The 20707-nt window shown below is 39.8% G+C and overlaps 2 protein-coding genes and 1 pseudogene across 5 annotated transcripts; 2 read left to right on the top strand and 1 right to left on the bottom strand.

Moving 5' to 3' along the window:
* Positions 1 to 2042: 2042 nt before the first annotated feature.
* LOC113350342 lies at positions 2043 to 8349 on the top strand. Of its 3 annotated transcripts, none has more exons than XM_026594453.1 (10): positions 2043 to 2460; positions 3391 to 3434; positions 3962 to 4196; positions 4683 to 4821; positions 4912 to 5489; positions 5780 to 6110; positions 6438 to 6696; positions 6863 to 6952; positions 7059 to 7511; positions 7829 to 8349. In XM_026594453.1, exons 1-10 carry the CDS (start codon positions 2247 to 2249, stop codon positions 8162 to 8164), a joined length of 2679 nt encoding a protein of 892 aa, XP_026450238.1. In that variant the 5' UTR covers positions 2043 to 2246; the 3' UTR covers positions 8165 to 8349. The 3 variants fall into 3 exon arrangements, with proteins under 3 accessions (XP_026450238.1, XP_026450240.1, XP_026450239.1); XM_026594455.1 differs by having other exon boundaries at positions 3989 to 4196; positions 7829 to 8227; XM_026594454.1 differs by having other exon boundaries at positions 4689 to 4821; positions 7829 to 8227.
* On the bottom strand, positions 8291 to 10119 carry LOC113350343 (protein RKD5-like). Of its 2 annotated transcripts, none has more exons than XM_026594456.1 (6): positions 9622 to 10119; positions 9416 to 9515; positions 9170 to 9324; positions 8965 to 9075; positions 8723 to 8872; positions 8291 to 8634 (listed from the first exon to the last, which is right to left on the bottom strand). In XM_026594456.1, exons 3-6 carry the CDS (start codon positions 9221 to 9223, stop codon positions 8452 to 8454), a joined length of 498 nt encoding a protein of 165 aa, XP_026450241.1. In that variant the 5' UTR covers positions 9224 to 9324; positions 9416 to 9515; positions 9622 to 10119; the 3' UTR covers positions 8291 to 8451. The 2 variants fall into 2 exon arrangements, with proteins under 2 accessions (XP_026450241.1, XP_026450242.1); XM_026594457.1 differs by having other exon boundaries at positions 8965 to 9066.
* A 273-nt stretch (positions 10120 to 10392) lies between these two features.
* LOC113350341 overlaps positions 10393 to 20707 on the top strand; it is a 36703-nt pseudogene continuing 26388 nt past the window's right edge.

The following is a 20707-nucleotide window of genomic DNA, read 5'->3' as shown; positions in this document are numbered from 1 at the left end:
GTGATTCAATCACCATTCTGATGCGTGGAAAACCTTCCCGCGGACACTTTGAATACATCCAAGGACATTGCATAAGACTGTGGTTATCCATGAAACATAATGGGCAAACCTCTTTTACTTCGACACATAATATTTGCTTCGCTTTGCCTTTAGAAAACATGGTGGATGATGTGAGAGATATCGGTTGGTTTGGTTTAGAGTAAAATCTAGTGATGTATTTATAATATAATATAGGCATTGGTAATTCAAATGGGCGCTCAAAGGAAATTCTCGGGCGACTTCAGTAATGTCACCCGAGACTTTACTACGAACGTCAACGGCTAAATTTCCATTTCAAACGTCTAAATTTCCATTTCCAACGACAAATTTTTCGTTCACAAATCCTATAAATTTTATTCATTGTACGTCCAAAATCACATCTTCTTCTTGTTCTTCTTTTTTCTTATATCTCTCCTCCTCCTTTGCAGAAATGTCTCTTAGAAATCATGGTTCCAAGTTTACCAAAGAAGAGGATATAACTCTATGCAAAGCATATTTCTTTCATAGGGTAATCACCAGTGTTCTTATTTCTCATGAAAGTTCTTTTGGGAGAACGTGTTTTCAATGTTCGTCTCATTGACTTGAAACCCAGGAAACCGAAATGCTCGTCAATTACGTGCTCGTTTTCCGCGTATTAGGCTTACAGTCCAGCCATTTCTTGTTTTGGTAATAGAAATTGATCGAGAAAAGTTCAGCGGTGTAACTGAAGATCAAGTGATTCAAACAACTCTTGTTAATTGGGAGGAAGCTCACGGTAAGCCTTTTCGTTTGGAAGCGTGTTTCAGAATTTTAAAAGATGGTCCATCTCAAGCACATCGTTACTGCACTCGAATCCCGCTGTCGGAATTTACAATGGAAGAAGATGTTGCTCTAGTTCGATGTTGGTTACATCGAATGGCGAGACCAATGAACCATGACAAATTCTGGGAAAGAGTATTGGGACATTTTGTAGTATCGCGGAACGAATCAATAAGAAACAGTAAGAGCCTAGAACTAAGAATTGCATTCATCAGCAACGAAGTCAAACATTATACATAAATATTGTGGATGGTTCATCGTAGCAATTCTGGATTATCCAACGAAGAACTGAAAACCATCAGTCAGACCAAGTTTACCGAAGAAAGCGGGAGAGAGTTTAGGCATTTCGAATGCTATGAACTTTACAGAGAGAATGTCGCTGGATTTGATGTATTTTGATGTTTTTGTTGTGGTTTATTGTTATTTGCAAGTTTAATAAATTGTAATAAATTTCACTTTTAATCTGAAGTGGAAATCTATTTTAAAATATAAACATTTTCATTCATTGATATTACTGCAAATTCTTTTACAAGATATAAACTTAGACAATAATAAAAACTTCAATAAAACTGGAGCTCTTCTTTGCCTTTTAGCGGAACATTTTCTTGGAGCAAAAATTTCTAAAACTTGCACTTCCCTTTTACAATTTTCAATCTTTTTAAAACCCCCACTTATCTTAGAAACAACAACTTCAAGTTTTGCATCGCAAAAAAGTGTGATCGCCTTTTCAGCCATTTTAGAAGAGAAAATTCAAGTGAACTTTGGTGTGAGTGAATTGTTCGAAGATGATGATAATTTATAGAGGGAAAAAGTAATGTTCGAAAAATTAAAAACTATCCGTTAGCGTCAGCACCAAAAACTCGGGCGATGGCACTGGTGACTCCGCGTCACCCTACCTGACGCCAGCGTTTGCGTGCAGGACGCAAACGTTTTGCCATTGAGCGCCAGCGTATTTATCCAGGTCACGCGCCTATTAGCCTAGCGCCCATTGCTTTTCCAATTTCCATAGTGGAAAACCCAGTTTGGCCATCCACCTGGCTGAACAGATTTTTATGTTTGGCCATTGCCAAGGAATTGCCGTAAGTGCCTAAAAATAGGTCAAAATATAACTAGACTTTCCAAAAACCGAAAAAGGAAAAAACCGTTTTATTGGAGAGTGGTAGTATATACTTTCGGAGTTGAGAGTCTTCCCTGGTAAAATATTTTTCAAAACCCTCGCTGCTTCGTCTTCTCCACCATCTCCCCCTCTTCTCTCAGCCGTTTTTCGCGGTTTATTTTGCCGACGGATGTGATTCCGGAAACCTCTTTCCTTCACTTCATCGTTGGTTTCATATAAAAAAACCTCTTTCCGGATTTTTTTTTTTAGGGTTCAGTTTTTAGTGATTGATTGATTGATTGAAGAAAAAGCCATGGTGGTTTCTGGTAGCTCAAGATTGGAAGAAGGCGGTGAAACAACATCAACAGCAGGAACTCCAATGTTATCGGAAGAAGGCTCAACTATACAGAAAACTATAGAATCAATTAAAGAAATAGTTGGGAATCATTCTGATGCTGATATCTATTCTATGCTTAAAGAAACTAACATGGATCCTAATGAAACTGCACAGAAATTGCTATATCAAGGTAAAACCCTTTATTGTGACCAAGTTTGCATGGTTTTGATTTTGGGTGGGTTTTTTGTATTTGTGCCCTAGAAATTGAAAATTTTGTTTGGGGAAATTTTTTGACCTAGAAAGTTTGTTTTTTTGATCTAAATAGTGCATGCTGGTGTTAGATTTTGAAAACCCATGTTGTAGAAGCTGTGAAAAATGCGATGTTGTGCTGTAATTTTTGGGAAATTAGGGTTTAACTGATTGTGTTTATATTATGCCCTAGAAGTTAGTTTGATAGATTGTGAAGAGTGGGTGTTAGCGTTTGGATTATGAGAATCTTGAGTGGGAGTACATGAAGGGGAAGAGGTTTGTAGGTTTAATGGGGGTTGTTTTATGGATTACATAATGATGCAGGGGCATGTAGGCAGCTGATGTGCGGCAGTCGGCAATCCTTGATGCGTCTTTGCTTAGTTTCTTGGAAATCTAGTTAAAATGTTGAGGTAAAGTCAGTGGGAGTGATTTTTGAGGCACATTCTCATCTGTCGTTACCTACTGACCTCTATGTGAGTGTAAGATGTGGATTCAATGGATTCCCTCTCCTCACAAAGCATAGAACTCGCTCGTGGGCTTATGACATACAATTTTTTTTTTTTTTTTTTTTTTTTTTTTTTTTTTTTTTTGTTTGTGTTTGTTCGACCTGTGATATCTCGGGGATTCCTTGTCTTGGGTTCTTTTGTTCTGCGGCAGATGTTCATGGAACTCCTTTTATACTTCTTTTGTCCTGTTGTGTTACCTTATGATGGATAGGCATGCTTGTGGTTTGTAAATAGTTTTTATCTTTGTTTGCTGAACCCATCTTAATTGGGTAGACCTCATGGAAGTTTTCTTTGTAGAACAATTTTTTTGCGTATTTTTCATGCTTGCTTTTTCACTAATTTTAAATTTATCATATGCTGCACAGATCCATTTCATGTAGTTACGAGGAGAAGAGACAAGAAGAAAGAGGTATGCTGCGTTGAATTATTGTTGTTTTCTCGTTCCAGATTGCTTGATTCGTCGTTAATAGTCATATGATGTGGTTAAGTGTGTGTTTATTATGCAAGCTCATTATTTAAAGGTCCTCAAGAACAGTAACATGGATATTCTGTTTGCTGTTCCCCCTTAAGTATGTACTGCTCAAAGTTATGCGACTTTTGATTGCTTTATAGTCAGCCTTGTGAACTGAGGGGTTGAATGCGAAAGGAAGATACTAGAAAAATAGACGTGGACCAGCACGACTTAGTCATATTGAAATCCATACTACCATTTATACACATTGATAGTAAGCTCGACCATTTGATTGATAAACGTCTTAACTACAAATTTTCGCCTATGGTCACTTCTAGATTGTTGATATTTAGTCATGTTACTTATTTCTAATCTTTCTTTTATAAAAAAACTCCTGTTGTAAAAATATATTCGGTGTTCAAAATAGTTTATTTTGTATATGCAAATAAGCATTTGGCTATAGACTAAAACACATTTGATATCAGAATACAGGTTTCAGGCGTCCTGCAGAGAATACAGGCTTCAGGCGTCCTGCAGAGAATACAGGCTTCAGGCGTCCTGCAGAGAATACAGGCTTCAGGCGTCCTGCAGATAATACAGGTTTCAGGCGTCCTGCAGAGCCAAGAAAAGAGCCTGAGCATAAAGTGGTAGTGACAAGATCTCAACCACCTACAAATCGCAATTCTCGAAGAGGGGGATACAATCATAATATTCAATCTGGTAATGCATAATCAGTATAAAACTGATTACACTCTAACGTTTGTTATTGCACGTGTTTAGTTTGATGCTCATTTGCTTCTACACATGTTCCTTTAATGGTTCCTGTTCTTGCATACTATTAGGCTACGTTTATCCTGCACAATTCGTTTATGGATAATGTTACTCAGAATGTTTTCTTCATCCTTTGGAAATTAGTGACCTAATGGGAAGAGGGTCACTTATTTTATACCCACATCTCAGATTTTCATGAGCTTTTAGATGCTTTTAAGCATGTCACGTGATTGACCTTCACAGTTCTGCATTTATCTTGCTGGTGTGTCACTGATTGTTTACCCTATTTTTATATCATTCAATCTGAAGGTATCCAAAGTGCTCTCATGTGTAAAATATGGTGTCTTTAACAAAGTAATATTGTCTTAAACATGAGGAATATTGACAAACAATCTTGGTTACTGGTGTCTTTACTGATTGACTGAATCTGACTAGATGCAGGAACTAGCCGAGAGTTTCGTATTGTCAGAGATAACAGAGTTAATCAAAACTCACCTACAGAGACAAAGCCGGGATCAGGTCAGTGTTCGACTTCGTCAAACACACAGGTGGCACCTAATGCTTCTGAGAAGAGGTACATCTAGTCTCACTCTTTTCTCTCAGGCTTATATCCGGAAGCGTGTTATATGTTGAGGTCTATTACTGATGGTATCTTATTTTGCAGTATCGGGGTTCGAGTTGATCATAGGGATGCAGCAGGTACTAGAAATAAGGAAGGCTCAAAGCCAACTGCAGCTCATAATGGACCCTCTGGCTCTGGCAGACATGCTCAAGATGCATTTTCAAATGGGACGCAGGGGAAAGAGGTGTTCGCTCAGATTAGAACCCGCAGCCCGGGTTCTCGGGTGCAGAATTCAAAGCCTTACGATTCTCGACCTCGTTCTTCAGCATCAACAACTACAAATTCTGTAGTTGGAGTGTATTCATCATCCTCGGATCCTGTTCATGTGCCTTCTCCTGATTCCCGATCTTCTGGCGCCGTTGGGGCTATCAAACGTGAAGTTGGAGTTGTTGGTGTACGCAAACAGCCTTCTGCAAATATGCCTAAAAATCCACCAATTACACCTTCAAATTCATCTCTGGGAAAAGATGTTACCATGTCAGCTGGCTCAATTGAAACCTCTACTGCACTAAACAAAACTGACCAAGTTAGTCAGCCAACTGTTTCTAGTGGTACCGTTAACAGCAGATCGTTCTCCAGTAGTGGTAAAGCACATCAGCCAGTTGCTGGCCATCAAAAAGGTACGAGTCTAATTTCATCCAGTATTCATTTATCGTTGTATCGTTGAATATTAAAAGGATTCATGGAGTTCATAAGTTATCTAAATGGCCTGAGATGTACTTACTCTATGTTGCACAATTTTGACTTGTGAATTATGAGTTGGCAAATACCTACTAACTTAATATCCCTCGTACCGGTTGTCAAGACTGTTGTCATTACTTTAATGAAGCATGGATATTCAATTTTTATAACAAAAATAAAATAAAATGCCATTTTTTATTCAAGTAATAACCACCGTTCGTGTTTGCAGCTTCCCAGGCCAATAAGGCATGGAAACGAAAAACAAGTCAAAAGTCTAGCGCTGCCAATCCTGGAGTCATTGGGAAAACAAGCACCTCTGTTGCACGTTCCCCCAAGAATTCAGCAGGCTTGACAAAGGAGGCAGTTGATTTGCAGGAGAAGCTCCCAGAAGTGAATATATTTGAGAATCAGCATGTGATCATTCCTGAGCACCTCCGAGTTCCTGAGGCAGATCGATCTCTCCTTACCTTTGGGACCTTCGACTCCAGCAATAGTTTTGTTGCATCTGGGTTTCAGTCATTTGTAGGTGCAGAACAACCAAATGCCGAACCATCTGAAGGGTAAGTTCAAGTCTTCAAGAGCTTTTCTTGTTATGGCATTTCACTGTCATCAGTTTGATACCCCATGGATTGGCTGTTGGTGACATCTTCGGTGGACATAATCACATAATCCTAACCAAAAAGGCGTTTTGGTCTAGTTATAGCTTTTTTACTGCATTTGATTGCAACATATCATCTGACTGGGTTAGCACATGGATTATCGATATTCCCATGTAGGCATACAAACACATGGTTTTCTGGAGATTTTCTGCATGCTATCTGTTTTTTCTCATAATTGAAAAATTTATCTCTTCGAAAACTGCTAAATGTTTAAAACACGAATTGCAGTGCTTCTGCTCCTCCGGCTTCAACTGAAGATGTGAACCAGATTGATATATTAGATGCTCCATCAAGGAATTCCGAATCTGATTCTCCAGCATCGGCTCACGAGTCTGCTGAGCGTCCTTTGGCTGAAAATAACATGTCTACAAGTCCAAGGAATTTAGAAAGCTATGTCGACATTGGATTGGTTCGAAATAGTAGCACGTCATATACACCAGCTGAGCCGCAAGAACATCATGGCCCCTCTGAAGTGTCAAGTTTCCCAGTGAGTCATCTCAAGTTCTTAGCTGCAATTTTTCTCTTAATTAAACCTCCACTTTATTGGAGTATGAAGTACTACCAGGAAAACTGTGGTTCATCGCATTGGTTATTGAGCAAGGATGTTGTGGTTAATACTAGATTCTAAATATTCCTTTCCTTGTCACATTCAGGTGTACGACCCGCAAGCTGCTTATGATATGCGATTCTACAGATCAGCAATGGATGAATCTGCACAAGACCAAGGATTGCCACAACAAGAGGTATTTGAATTGTTTCCTTTACCCTTAGCAAGATCTCCCTTAAAATTTCGTGAAGTTTTTGGACTGCGGTAGTGCGTTAAAATAATGAAGTTTTTTGGATTTGTAGGCCCTGACTTCGCATGTAGCGAATAGCATCCCTGCTTCTACTGTGGCAATGATGCAACAACAACCTGTCCAACAAATGTATCCACAAGTTCATGTTTCCCATTACCCAAATTTCATGCCGTACCGCCAGTTTATCTCTCCCATGTATGTACCTCCTATGGTGCCCAGTTATTCCAGTAACCCTACCTATCCCCATCCTCCAAATGGCAGCAGCTACTTGCTGATGCCAGGAACCAGCTCACACATGGCTGCCACTGGTCTCAAATACGGAACCCAACAATTTAAGCCCATTCCCGCCGGTAATCATCCTTCAGGGTTTGGAAATTTTGCAAATCCAGGCGGATATGCTATTAATGCCCAGGGCCCAATTGGGGTTGGTAGTGGACTTGAGGATTCAGCCAGGCACAAGTACAAAGATGGAAGCCTTGGAAACATTTATATTCCAAATCCCCAGGTATTTTTTCTGTTCTTTCAATGCTGTTAGTTACATTACTCAGCTTGCATTATCTCAGTTATCTGTTGGACTTGACACGGATCAGCTATTTTGGAGAGTGACATTGTTGTTTAATCTAGAATGGAGACACGAGTGTCATAGAATTCACGTGTCCCTAGTAGCCTGTTTTTATCACTAGCATTTTTAGTAGCATATTTTTTTTTCCGGGATGTTGATAGCATCGTCTGTTCTTACGTTATTTCACCAAAAGAATTGTTATTAGGAAAAAAGAAACTTGTATGAAACCTTTCCTAATCCTATTGTGCTAAATATTATAGGCGGAGACATCTGAAATTTGGATTCAGACCCCAAGGGAGATTCCAGGAATGCAGTCAAATCCCTATTTCAACATGCAAGGGCAAGCACCACATGGGCCATACATGCAGACACACACAGGTCATGCTTCTTACAACGGCGCTACACCACAAGCTGCACATGTGCAATTTCCTGGATTGTATCATCCGGCAGCACAACCTGCCCAGATAGGAAACCCCCATCACATGGTTTCAGGAATGGGGGGTAATGTTGGAGTGCCTGGGGCAGCTCCTGGAGGTCAAGTTGGTCCATACCAACAATCTCAAATGAGCCATCTCAATTGGGCAGGTAACTTCTAGGGTGAACAAAAAATGGCAACCTGATCCTCCCCTCCCCCTCCGCGTTAGTAAAGGGAAAAAAAAGTTGGCATATAAAAAAGATATAGCTATGGGTTTTTATTAGTTCTTTGTGAAATGAAAAACAACTCCGGTAATGTTTTTTCTTTTTATTCAAAGCAGCAATGAAAAAATCTGTTACTAACCCATTTCCAGTTGCATCATTCTTACAAGCCATTCACAACGTGCAGAGAAAATTGTAAATGTCATGACATATGAACTGCCAATGTGAAAATTCATGTTATTGCTAACTATGGCGGCGTCCTTCTCCGACCCCTTGCTGCCGGCAACACGCCGTCCCTTTCCGGCCGGCAAGAATAAATGTCGTCAAGCTTTTCTCTTAAATTCTCCATCTCCCTGCTTGCATTTGGTTTACTGGTTCCCTCTCTTATACTTTTTTCCAAGATCAGTATTTTTTTATTGTAGCTCTCTACCTGTTGACACTGAAAACACAGGTTAAGACGATGAAGAGGAAGGGAACATGTTATACTTAACTAAAAGAGATTTTATATTCATTCCGACCGTTCGACTTGGCCATCGTTCCACCCCAAATTCCGGGCATTTATGCTTGATTGCCGTTGGGGACAATTGTAGTTCTTTGGCTGCTTGGACTATGGTAACGTGAAACCATCTGGTCAGGTCGTTTAGCGTTAATGCCTTAACCTTTCGCTTCTGCAACATTAAAAGATGAGTACATTTAGAACACCCAAAGCAGTTTTGCAATCTTACGTGCATGTGTGAGTTCATTCACCCAAAACTGCTACCTGTGTCGCTTGATCAGGCTTAGGGCCTAGGAGTTGTAGCGTCATTGTCATTCGTATCAGCTGGAGTTTGATTTTCTTCCTCTGCTCGAGGTCGATGTGCCTCTGTAGTATCTATCAACAAAAAATATTACACATCCTGTAAAATGCATGTATATATTTCAGAAGAAAAAACAAATTCAAAGTTACTAAACATTTCACAACGTACATGGGGGAGGGTTGGGTTCATCTGGTTGGACGTTATTGAACCAGTTGAGTCCATAGCATAATGGATCTTGCACTAAAACATATCCTTCTTGAGTACGGTTCTGACAGTATTCAATTATGAACTGCTTCACGCTCTCCATGCTTTGCATTGTGAAACTGCAAAACCAAATGTAATAAAATCAATGTCAGGCCGCCGTGGGAGATTATCCATCACACACAAATGCATGGTAGTCGGGTGAAAACTTACTCGACCATTTGATGGTTCACAGTAGGAGGTTCATTGATAGCATTAGTCGTGAATAGCATGGCTTATAATACCAATTCTTCCATGAATCTCAAGCTTCATACTGTTCGTGCTTGGACAGAAACGACCACATCAGAAACGTTATGCACATGGAAGTAAAAATTTTCATAGAAACCACACAACATTCAAAGATATTTCACTGAACATACCATTTTGGTGGATGATTTCTCGTAGAACTTGACAGTAACTACAATTGAACGGAGTCTGGGCAGGAGGCCAAACCGGAATTGGAGCAACAAAATTCGGCTCAACTTCATCACCAGCATACTCGGGATTTTCACCCTCAACACCATTGTCAGGGTTCATAACAGGGTTTTCGTCATCGAGATTCAAAGTTGGGTTATTTTCGTGAAACAACCCCGCAACATCGAGTGGTTCTTCTTCTGCATATGAACAACCCGGCATTGTCACATCCCCCATCGCTGTTACTACAAATTCAAGGCAATTACAGAATCCCTCTCCCACTCTCTTTCTATGCCATTATCGATTTTGCGAGGCGATTGGTGGCACAAACTTGTGCACGCACCAATGGCCTCCGTACAGTCTAGAGAGAAAGAAGCCACAAAAACCCTGTAATCCTCGAGCACCAAATATTTGGTGCTTGAGACGGGCATTCAACAATGGAAGAAAAAAATCAAATGCAAAAAAGAAAAACTTTATGTAAATAGTGAGAAAAAATTGTTTCAACGAGTGTAAAAATGATAACAAAGTGCGGAAAGTGGCGGTTAATTACCGTTGGAGACCAATTGCGGTTATTTTTCAACTTTTTCCAAACGTTGGGATCAAACTTTTAGTAACATCTCGGGTCGGGTCATCAGTGTGGTTTATATACATAGTGAAACCCGTTTGAAAAACCCGAAACATTAAATATCTTCGGATTCTCAGAATCTTAAGGCAGTTCCTCTAGTCCTTTAGTTGACTCATTGTCAATTTCAGTTCTTCTCTTCTAAAACAAAACCACTGATTCTCTTCAGAACCCCTTCGTTCTCAGGAATTCAAAGTAGTAATTTCACCAATAATTTACTCAAATAATCAAATTTCATTAATGGGTTCTTCTGCTGAACAATCCAGGGTTCCTCCAAGTCTGCAATTGCCTATTCCCCCTGTAACCAAGGTAATCTTCTTTGCTTTCATAAATTATTCACATGGGGCAACTGATATTGACAAAAAGGTGTGATCTGGATTAAAATTTTGTCAAAATTTTCCCTGGTTTTGATTCATTTGTATTGGTTATGATTGTTGTTTGTAATGTTTTTCAGTTCAAGATTGCCCTTTGTCAATTATCAGTCACTGCTGATAAGGAGCGCATGCTCGTAAAGCAATTGAGGAAGCAGTGGAGAAAGGGGCTCAACTTTTTGTCTTGCCTGTAAGTTGTCAAAACCATATGACTACTACTATGTGTAAGCTGATTGAATTATGTCTTGACTGAATATGCTGAGGATATTGATGGAGGTAATTTTGGTATTGTTAAGGCTTTTAGTGTAGTCCAATTGTTGGGTGTGTGATTGGGGTTGTAGGAAATATGGAATAGTCCATATGCAAACGATAGCTTCCCGGTATATGCTGAGGATATTGATGCTGGTAGTGATGCGTCTCCTTCAATCGCAATGTTTTCGGAAGTGTCTTGTAACTCTCAAGGTCACAATAGTTACCAGAACGATGTGGTGATAAGTTGTATAATACATGCTGTGTGTTTGGGAAAGACGGAAAGTTGCTGGCTAAGCACAGAAACGTATGTATGCTCGAACAAATTGGACTGCTCAAGTGAAAAGATACCCATTCGAAGGTCTAACTATTTAGAAAGAATTACTACCCCCGATTTTTGATCCATATGCTTTATGATTTCAGGTACATCTATTTGATATTGATATCCCTGGGAAGATTACTTTCACTGGAACTCTGACTGCTGGGGAGAATCCTACTATTGTTGATACAGGTAGGCTTGGAGAACAGTCTCTATTGGTTGCTCTCTGGAACCCCATTGTCCTGAACATTTATTTCTTTTCAATATGTGCTTATAGACAAAACACACATTCTGCGTAACCGATGGAGAATTTGCTTGTTATCAAACTCATTGCTTCCATTTTCCTTCGAAGGATGGATGATGCCGTTCGTTGGTTGGGGATGCATAGGAATCTACCAGTGCATTCATATCTTCCATGTCTTGTGTTTATCGGTGTGTTAGAAAATGACCTTCGATTGTTTCTTTGCAGATGTTGGACGTATTGGTTTAGGTATTTGCTATGGTATTAGGTTCCAAGAACTACAATGCTGTATGCAGCACGAGGTTTGTTCGTTTTCGCTCTTAACTTTTGAAATAACTGATTTATGCTTCTATATTTGTTTTGCTTACTTTTTATGTTCTATTGGTTTATTTGTATTGTCACACTAATCACTGGAATTTAACACTACGAGATCAGGTGCACATTTGATATGCTTTCCTAGAGCATTCAACATGACAACAGGGCCCTTACATTGGGAGTTATTGCAAAGGGCAAGGTATACAATGTTCATTGAATAGAAAACATGATAGATATCGAAACAGCTGGAGGAATATTCACATTTAAAAGGATAATATGATAAAATCAAGACTTGTTGGTTTAGCTCAAGTACTTACGCCTGTTGATATAAGCAGATCTTAACGCAGACCTGTTTATTCAATATGTAAACGGTAGGATTTAGTGCTTTGATAAATAGATATCCTGGCCTTTTGAGTCTCGCCATCTTTAACTCTGCGACTTATTGAATCAGCTTCAGGCTCTCAAGCAAAATAAGCCAGTGTTGTGGAGAACCAATAGACAAACCCAGCCACAGTATTCCTGCATATTTTCACCTTAATGTTACTTGAATTTGTCTCACAGGGCTGTAGATAATCAGTTATATGTAGCGACTTGTTCTCCTGCTCGAGATGCTAGTGCAGGTTACGTTGCTTGTATTCTACCCTTGTTGGTCCAGTAAGAGCAAAACCTGTACGAAGCATATTTTTCTCCGAGCTATATTTTTTGGAAGTGAAGAAAGTTAAAAACTATTGAGATATATGAACACTGCAGTTTGGAGAAGTCCTTGCAAAGACTGAACATGACGAAGTTATAATCATTGGAGAGATCGACTATTCACTGATTGAGCTCAGAAGGTAACGATCCTACAGTTGTTATTTACTTTCTTTCAAAGAATTTGTCACATTTTGTTACTGAGATACTGATGTGGCGAAAAATTGCAGAACAAACCTTCCATTAGAGAAGCAAAGGAGGGGGGATTTGTACCAGTTGGTTGATGTAGAGAGGCAAAATCAACAGTAAGCTCCTTAAAGAATTTCCAGAACCTATGTGAATGTGTTTACACGAATTGGGCATGAAAATAACACCATCTCTTGACTGTTCTGCACTAATATTTTTCTTACAAACATTCAGAAACATATTTCCTTGCACCTTGTGTTGTTTATTCAAAACCGTCTGATCCTCCATTTCCCATCATGCCACCTCTACCAGTATACATAACGTCTTTGAGATACATCTACCAGTATGCATAACGTCTTTGAGATGATGATTTATTGATCATGTACCTCAATGTTAAAGTTCTGTTTTTATCATCCGGAAACGCCCATAGCAGAGACTCGAACTACTGACTCAGTGACTATAAATTAGACTTATTTCCCTTTTCTTTAATGGGATCCAAGCACTGACCAACATATGGGCCGTCACTGCACTGAGTTGGAATGGGCTGAATGCCAATAGGTGAGTCCGTACCCTATCACCAACCTAAAAACTCAACACTAGTGCCAGAATAACACTAGCCCTGGTGGAACTTACTCTTCTCCTATTGGCTGGTTTCCGTAACCACGTTTTATCATTGGCTCGAACAAGAAACATTTGTATTTGTTGGATAGGTTTGATGGAATTTGGTGATATATAGTGCGTTGATCTGGAAACGTCTGGTGTAGATTGGATAGGTGGTTGATATATACTCCACTACTCCACGGACGTCTCTTATTATTTGTGCTCTTGTGAGTCCTCAAAAGAAAAAACTGAGAGCCCTTATAATAGGTTTTATTTAGGGACGTAATTCGTCAGTTAAAAAGCTTCATCCTATAGGTTGGGATAAGGTAATAAAACCAATATCTGAAGGAGGATTATGCATAAGGAAAAGCAGCGATCATAATAAGGCTCTCCTCATGGAAACAATCTGTAATTTGCATGAACAACCTAACTCCATATGTGGAAGTATGATCAGTGGAAAATATCTCGATTAACAACCAATTCTACAAGGCATCAATAACATACCATCTTCCTCCATCGCCCAATAGAGAAACTAGCATCAATTGTCCCTACCATGCAACAGTTGATATTTCATCGTATTGGAAATGGGCTATTAAGACCAATAGAAGCCAATTGGATTCCACATATCTAACCCAATATTACCCGATCCAAACGGTAGATGATATCATGGATCCAATCTCTGATAACTGTAACCAGGAAAAAATAAATACACTCCCCAATCTTGCAGCCCAAAAAATCATAAGCATCCACCTCCTCCAAGATAGGCCCAGCGACAAAATTATCTGGCCACATTCAAAATCCAGAAAATACACTACTTCATCGGGATACAAATGTCTAACCCATAGTCAACCTTATCATACCCCCTCCCACCCACCAAATTCCTGTGGACCTTACCGTGTCCACCAAAAATTCATCTTTTCTTCTGGAAAGCAATGAATGAATGGTTACCAACCTTCTCTCTCCTCCATCACATCCATTTGACCAACTCAGACATTTGCCCCATGTGCAATATAGTTCCGGAATCCGCAACTCACCCGCTAATTCACTGTCCAAAGACAACTACATCTTGGAACACTCTATTCTCTCAACCCCCAAACACATCAAATTCCAATAATGCCTCCTCTTTTGCTTTAACACCTCATACAACCATCTCTCAAATCCTTCAACAATCAGCACCAAAGACAACTACATCTTGGAAAAATCTATTCTCTCAACCCCTAAACACATCAATTTCCAATAATTACTCCTCTTTTGCTTTAACACCTCATACAACCATCTCTCAAATCCTTCAACAATCAACACCAACATGTCTCATTTCCTCTTTCTGTTTTCTATTTTAGATATTATGGTTAGCTAGGAATGATCTAATATACCAACATAATCTTAGCTTGGGTCAAAAACAACAACAAGAATATTCGGAGGCACTACAATCCTTACCTCAAGTTCTACCGGGAGGTTCACCGATACTCAACTATCCAAGAAGCACCAAAAGAAACTCAACAATATCTGTAGGATGGTCCACTCCGAACATGAACTGGATCAAGATCGACACTGATGGAGCGGCCAAGGGTCATCCCTGTTTCGCAAGTGCAGGTTTCATTTGTAGGGACTTCGATGCACAAACAATAGCGGCTCTAGCCCGGCCATTGGGAACTACAATTGCCCTAATTGCAAAAACTTGGGCTATGCTTTTGGCATCAAGAACAACAACATAAAGGCGTGCAATGGCCAAAAGTTTTCTTTGAGACAGACTCAGACAACCTTCTACGCTTTATAACATCTCATATCTCAGGGATGATTGAAGAAATAAAGAATATGATTCAACATATTCCGCAGACTGCTATACGACACAACTACAAAATAGAAATATGCCTTTTTTTATGCTTCAAAATAATAAAATAAAACAAAATTCTCACATCAGGTGTTAGTGTAGGTATCAACTCTTAATGTTTCAATGACTGGGTACCAATGTCCTTACCACCTGGATATAATTGGGTACAAAAAGGACAAATAACCCTGCTGTTAGTTAGACTTTCTACTTTTCTACTCGCTCCGTACCTTTACAAAAAGGAAAAATTACCCTTATTTATTATAGGTAGTTTTCACCAAAATTAAGTTAATGTTTCTAATTTTGGAAATTGTACAAAAGGTAAAACATGAAAGAAGATGGATATGTGTGAAATCAAAAAAATTTCTTATTTTCAGAGAAATTCACTTCTCCGCTTATATATTGGAGACGAACGGAGTAGTATCTTTATAACTTTAAATAAGTTAATAACAAAAAAGCTAATTTTATAGAATTTACTGTTATCAAGCGCAACCAGCAAACAAACCACTATACGAACATGGGTGTATATTAATATATGATATAGTGGAACATAACAAATTAAGATAATAAAATAAAGTACCATCCCACTCACAAGAGTTTATTTTTTTTTCTTCCGAAAAATAGGCATGCCTCATCCATTGATATAACCCCCACAAGAGATCAACTCATCTATGCTTTCAGAATGGAATTCGAAGAATACATCAACAACATCGCAGAATACGAGGTAGTAATACATGGCCTTCACTTTGAAAAGGAGATGGGTCTATCAGAAGTTCTTTTAACTAGTGAATCTCAGTTAGTCATCAGACAAATCGAACTCAAATATCAGACTCTGGACCCAGTGCTATCTGCGTACCTCAAGCCATCCCAGGAGCAGGCATCTCAGTTCGTCAACGTAACATTCAGACACGTTTGCCAGAAAGACAACAGACACGCAGATGCCTTGACGTATATATCCTCTATGCTGAAAGACAGGAGAACCTCATCCGTTCAAATAGGAAGGTTATACGAACCCTCGATCGAAGGACCAATCTCAAGAGGAGAAGAAATGATGGCCCTAGACGCACCAGAAGAAGAAGCAGAGTGGTCGGACAGAGACTACCAACTCATATCGAATAAAGTTCATCCCACGCCAAAAGAAGACGAAGGGAACAAACCGGAAGACGATTGGAGAATTCCAATCCACCAATACCTTGAATAAGGAACCCTGCCAGCGGACGTAAAGGAAGCAAAGAAGACTGTAGAGAAAGTATCCACCTACCAGCTCCGAGATAGAGTATTCTACAAGAAATCGTTTCTTGGACTGCTGATGTGATGTCTCTCTAGAATCGAAGGGAGAAGAAAACAGAGCGACATACACTATGAAGATGCTGGAAACCACATCAGAAGAAGGTTTTTAGCAGTCAAAACCAAAATGCAAGGTTACTATTGGCCTTACATGGATGAAGATTCAAAGAACATGGCTAAGCGCTGCGAAAAATGTCAACGTTTCGCCAAAAAGATAAAAGTTCCAGCAATGGATCTCAACTCAGTAATCATCCCTTGGTCGTTTTTCTAACGGGGGTTTGATATCATATGGCCCTTAGTATAAGGAACATTGAAAAGAATATACCTCATTGTGGCCACTGACTACTTTACCAAGTGGATAGAGGTTGTACCTTTGGCAAGAATTTGAAACAAAGATGTCTTCAAATTTCTATTTGAGCAAATCATATGCAAGTTCGATACCATCCGTGATAGTTTCAGACAATGGCAAACAACTACAAGGGAAAAACATCGACATGTTGTTTCACGCTTACAACATCCAAAAGAACAAGTCAACACTAAAAAAGAAACGGTCAAGCGGAGGCAACTAGCAAGACAATAACATTAAATCTTAAGAAGAAGCTGGATGAACATAATAAGAGTTGGTGCGAACAACTACACAATGTTCTATGGGCATACCGCACTACAAGAAGGTCAGCTATGGAAGAATCTCCACTTCTTCTGACCTACAGATCCGAAGCCGTCATACCTACAAATATAATACTCCCGACTACAAAAACAGAAACATGGGAGGAAAATCTAACGACAGACCTGATGCTGGGAAAACTCGACGACCTCGAAGAAAGAAGAGAGCTAGCTTTTCAAAGAATGGTATACTACCAAAGAAGGTTGGCACGGGAATACAATAAAAAGGTCATCCCCTGCAACTTTGTGGTAGAAGAATACGTGCTGCGACACATACCACCTTTTCAAAGAAAGAAAGAATGGGGAAAGCTCGCATCAACGTGGGATGGACCCTATATCATACGCGACATCACTGGGAAAGGAACTTATTACCTACGAACCGTAAAGAGAGAAGTGCTACAACACCCGTGGAACACGATGTGCCTCAAAAAGTACTACCCGTAAAAGAATGCTGATAACCCAGGAGAAGAAGGGTAACAATGGTAGCCTACCATGTAATGAAAGAAGCTTACTAGTTAAGACCTTACTAATTAATGAAAGACCTGTTAACGCCGCTTCCGTATGCGTAATACACATAGTTTATATGGGGTTAGAACGTACACCCACCATTCGAAGCGACGATGAGGCAGGACAAGGCATAACTGCGGATATGACAATCTCGGATCCTCGAGGAGAAGAAAGAGCCTAACTCATGAGGCATAAGAAATAATAAGATATACCCCATAGAGATACCCTATAGAAGTTAAGCAACCTTTGAGTTTAACGCGTAGGGTTACAAGAAAAGTTTTACCCACGTAGAGACCCTCTCCACCACGATACCTTCTGGCCAAAGGATATCCTGGTAGACGAGGAAAGTTCCACCAAGGTTAATTATACCTTAGTACATAGTAATAACTTGAATGTGCGATAAAATAAATAAGTTACAATAAAAAGATGAACAAAGTTAATACCAAAAGAACACTTAACATTCATTTTTCTTGAAATGCTTAAAAGATATTCAGAAGAGTCTAAGGAGCACCAAATATTGTTTCAAATTCAGAAAGGGAAACATCTCAGCTAAGGAAGATATCTTAGCGGAAGACACAAACAACAAGAAAAGGGTACTACTCAAGTGAAGTACGAGCAAGTCCAATAAGATCAGGGATAAGAAAGACGGTCGAAGACAACACCATAAACTGGTCTCTCAACCTCAGCAAAAGTAGCGTTAATGTGATCAATGATTGCGCGCTCGAACTCCACCTTTAATTGCTTGGCTCTCTAAATCCTGAGATGATTTCCGACGTAGCTCTGTTAATTGGGTACTTAGCTGAGCATTGGCTTCCTGAAGCGACTCCGCCTTAAACGTGGATGTAGCATACTGGCGTTCTCTCTCTAAAACTGAGATATGACCCTCAAGACGAGGTAATTAGGAGTTCAAACCCACCACCTGGTCTTTCAAACCTGCAAGCATGAAAGGAACAAATCAATAAGAAGATCCCCTAGACGAATAAGACGGACAAGAAGGAAAGTCCTAAGCTACCTCCAGCATGATTAAGGGAGTACTCTAAACTATGTTGAGCCTTGACTAATTCTTCCTTATCGGAATTCAGATCCTCAGTCAGGGTCTGAAACTCAGTTCGGAGATCATCAACATCAATCAAGAGTGAAGCATTCTATGAAGATAAGGCTCGATTTACACCTTCTGACTCTTCCAATCTCCGAACCACAAACGCGTGGGAAGTATAAGAATAAGTATGGGAGACCTCAATAAGTTTATCCCTAAGGGTTCGAACTTCTAAGGATACCATGTTGTGCTCAGCAGTCACCTTAGCTAAGGAATCACATGCGTATTCAAAATCATCATGATACTTCTTACGAATAATCTCCTGGGAAGAGAGACGTTTCTCCAACAAAGCAATTCCCTCCTTTTACTTCAATATAAGATGTTCTTTTCGCTTAAGTGTTTCATCACAATCTTTACGAAGGGGGGTCATTTCCCTTCCAAGATCAGAATTATGGGATGACTCAAGGGAAAGTTGGGCGCTCATTGTGAACGGTCACGTTCATTAACCTATCAGATTTTTTTTGATAGTACCATACATCGGAGGTCAACTTACTTACTTGCTTCCGTAGATACTCAATTTCGCCAAGGATACCTACTGGTAAGGCGTAGGCACTCTCTGAACACGAGAACGAGACCAACTAGAAAAAGGCAATTAAAGGAGAAGAAAAGACGAACCTATAACTTGGGAGGATTCAACAACTAGAGCAGTATCAGCCTCCTTGCGAACCTCCTCAGCGATCTTTACAACATCATTAGCCTTCTTAAGGGACAATAAACAGGCTTCAAGCGAAGTCTGAGTCCTCTTCAGCTCAAGCTCCAACGAAGATACCTTGGAGGAAGAAGCAACATCACTAGAACTGGGTTACTTAGCACTAATGAAGGCATAGTCCTGACGAGAACGCTCAAGAAGAGCACTCAAATGAGTGAACTTAGCCTTATAGAACTTGAACAAGGTATATCCAACATCGATATGCTTGATGACCTGAGAACACAAAAAATTCAATTAAGTACGAAGGGTAGATTCGACAACGACAACCAAATAAAAGGAGATACCTACCGAAAACGTAGAAAGACGGGAAGGAAGTCAGCATAACGATCCATAAAAGCCCCCAACTCCTGAATACTGCGCTTACAAATCTCACTGAGACTCTAGCAGGAACGATGACAGTCTAGGTCGAGAAACAAGTCCCTGGACATCTGATACTGAGCCATCATGACATCCAATTTCGAAGCAACCTCAAAAAACTCCATCCAACTGCCTTAGATCAACCTCAATAGTAAGAGGACCTCTCGATTTTTTAGAACAACCTCGAGGATAACGTCTTCTGAAATCCCAAGGGTCAAGTTCTCAGGTACCTTACCTTTTGCACGATCAGTAAATACACCATCAATCGCTTTAACACGAGCGTGGGATACAAGAGATGGGTCCTCATTACGATAAGAAGTCTGCATAATAGAGGAACTCGGCGCAGAAGACTTACTTGGAGTACCACCTAAAGTTATATACCCGGCAGAAGAAAGGTTTCCAAGAACAGTCCAATCAGGAGACAAAGTGGGCGGGCCAACAATTTTTCTTGCAGGAGCCGTAGAAACAGACTGAGCACTTACCAAAGACGCAAGTGCAAAATTAAAATAAAATATGCTAAGATATATCACTACTTTCTTCTACCACAGAGAACCAGAGCTATACCCTTCACAAACGAACTGACAGAATATTGCGAAGTGACAAGAGAAGATGAAGGCCCCTTAGAAGACAAAACCATGGTACTAGTAGCAGCAGATCCAAAAGGCCGGATACCTACGGAGATAGGAGGTGCTAAAGTACTGGACAACGAAAAATGAGCAGTAACAACTTGAGAAGGTAAGGGATTCTCCAACAAAGGGTTAACTTCAACATGAAGGTTATCACCTTCCATAGAACCATCACGAACATGACTACGACCATCCTTCGTAAAATCCTCTTCGATATCATCCAAAGGAGGATTAAAAACAATATCCTCAATGTCTTCAACATCCTTAACATCTTCAAGCTCCTCTCAACATCCTTGACACCTTCTTCGGACTTTTCCAAGTCAATGACATGCCTCAACTTGCCTTTTTTCCTCGAAGACTGCAAAATGTAGAACAACACATGCTAA

Source organism: Papaver somniferum, chromosome 2 (genome assembly GCF_003573695.1).
Source record: "Papaver somniferum cultivar HN1 chromosome 2, ASM357369v1, whole genome shotgun sequence".
NCBI classification, from domain to species: domain Eukaryota; kingdom Viridiplantae; phylum Streptophyta; class Magnoliopsida; order Ranunculales; family Papaveraceae; genus Papaver; species Papaver somniferum.
The sequence above is the reverse complement of the archived record's forward strand: the minus strand, read 5'-3'. Positions and strand labels throughout refer to the sequence as shown.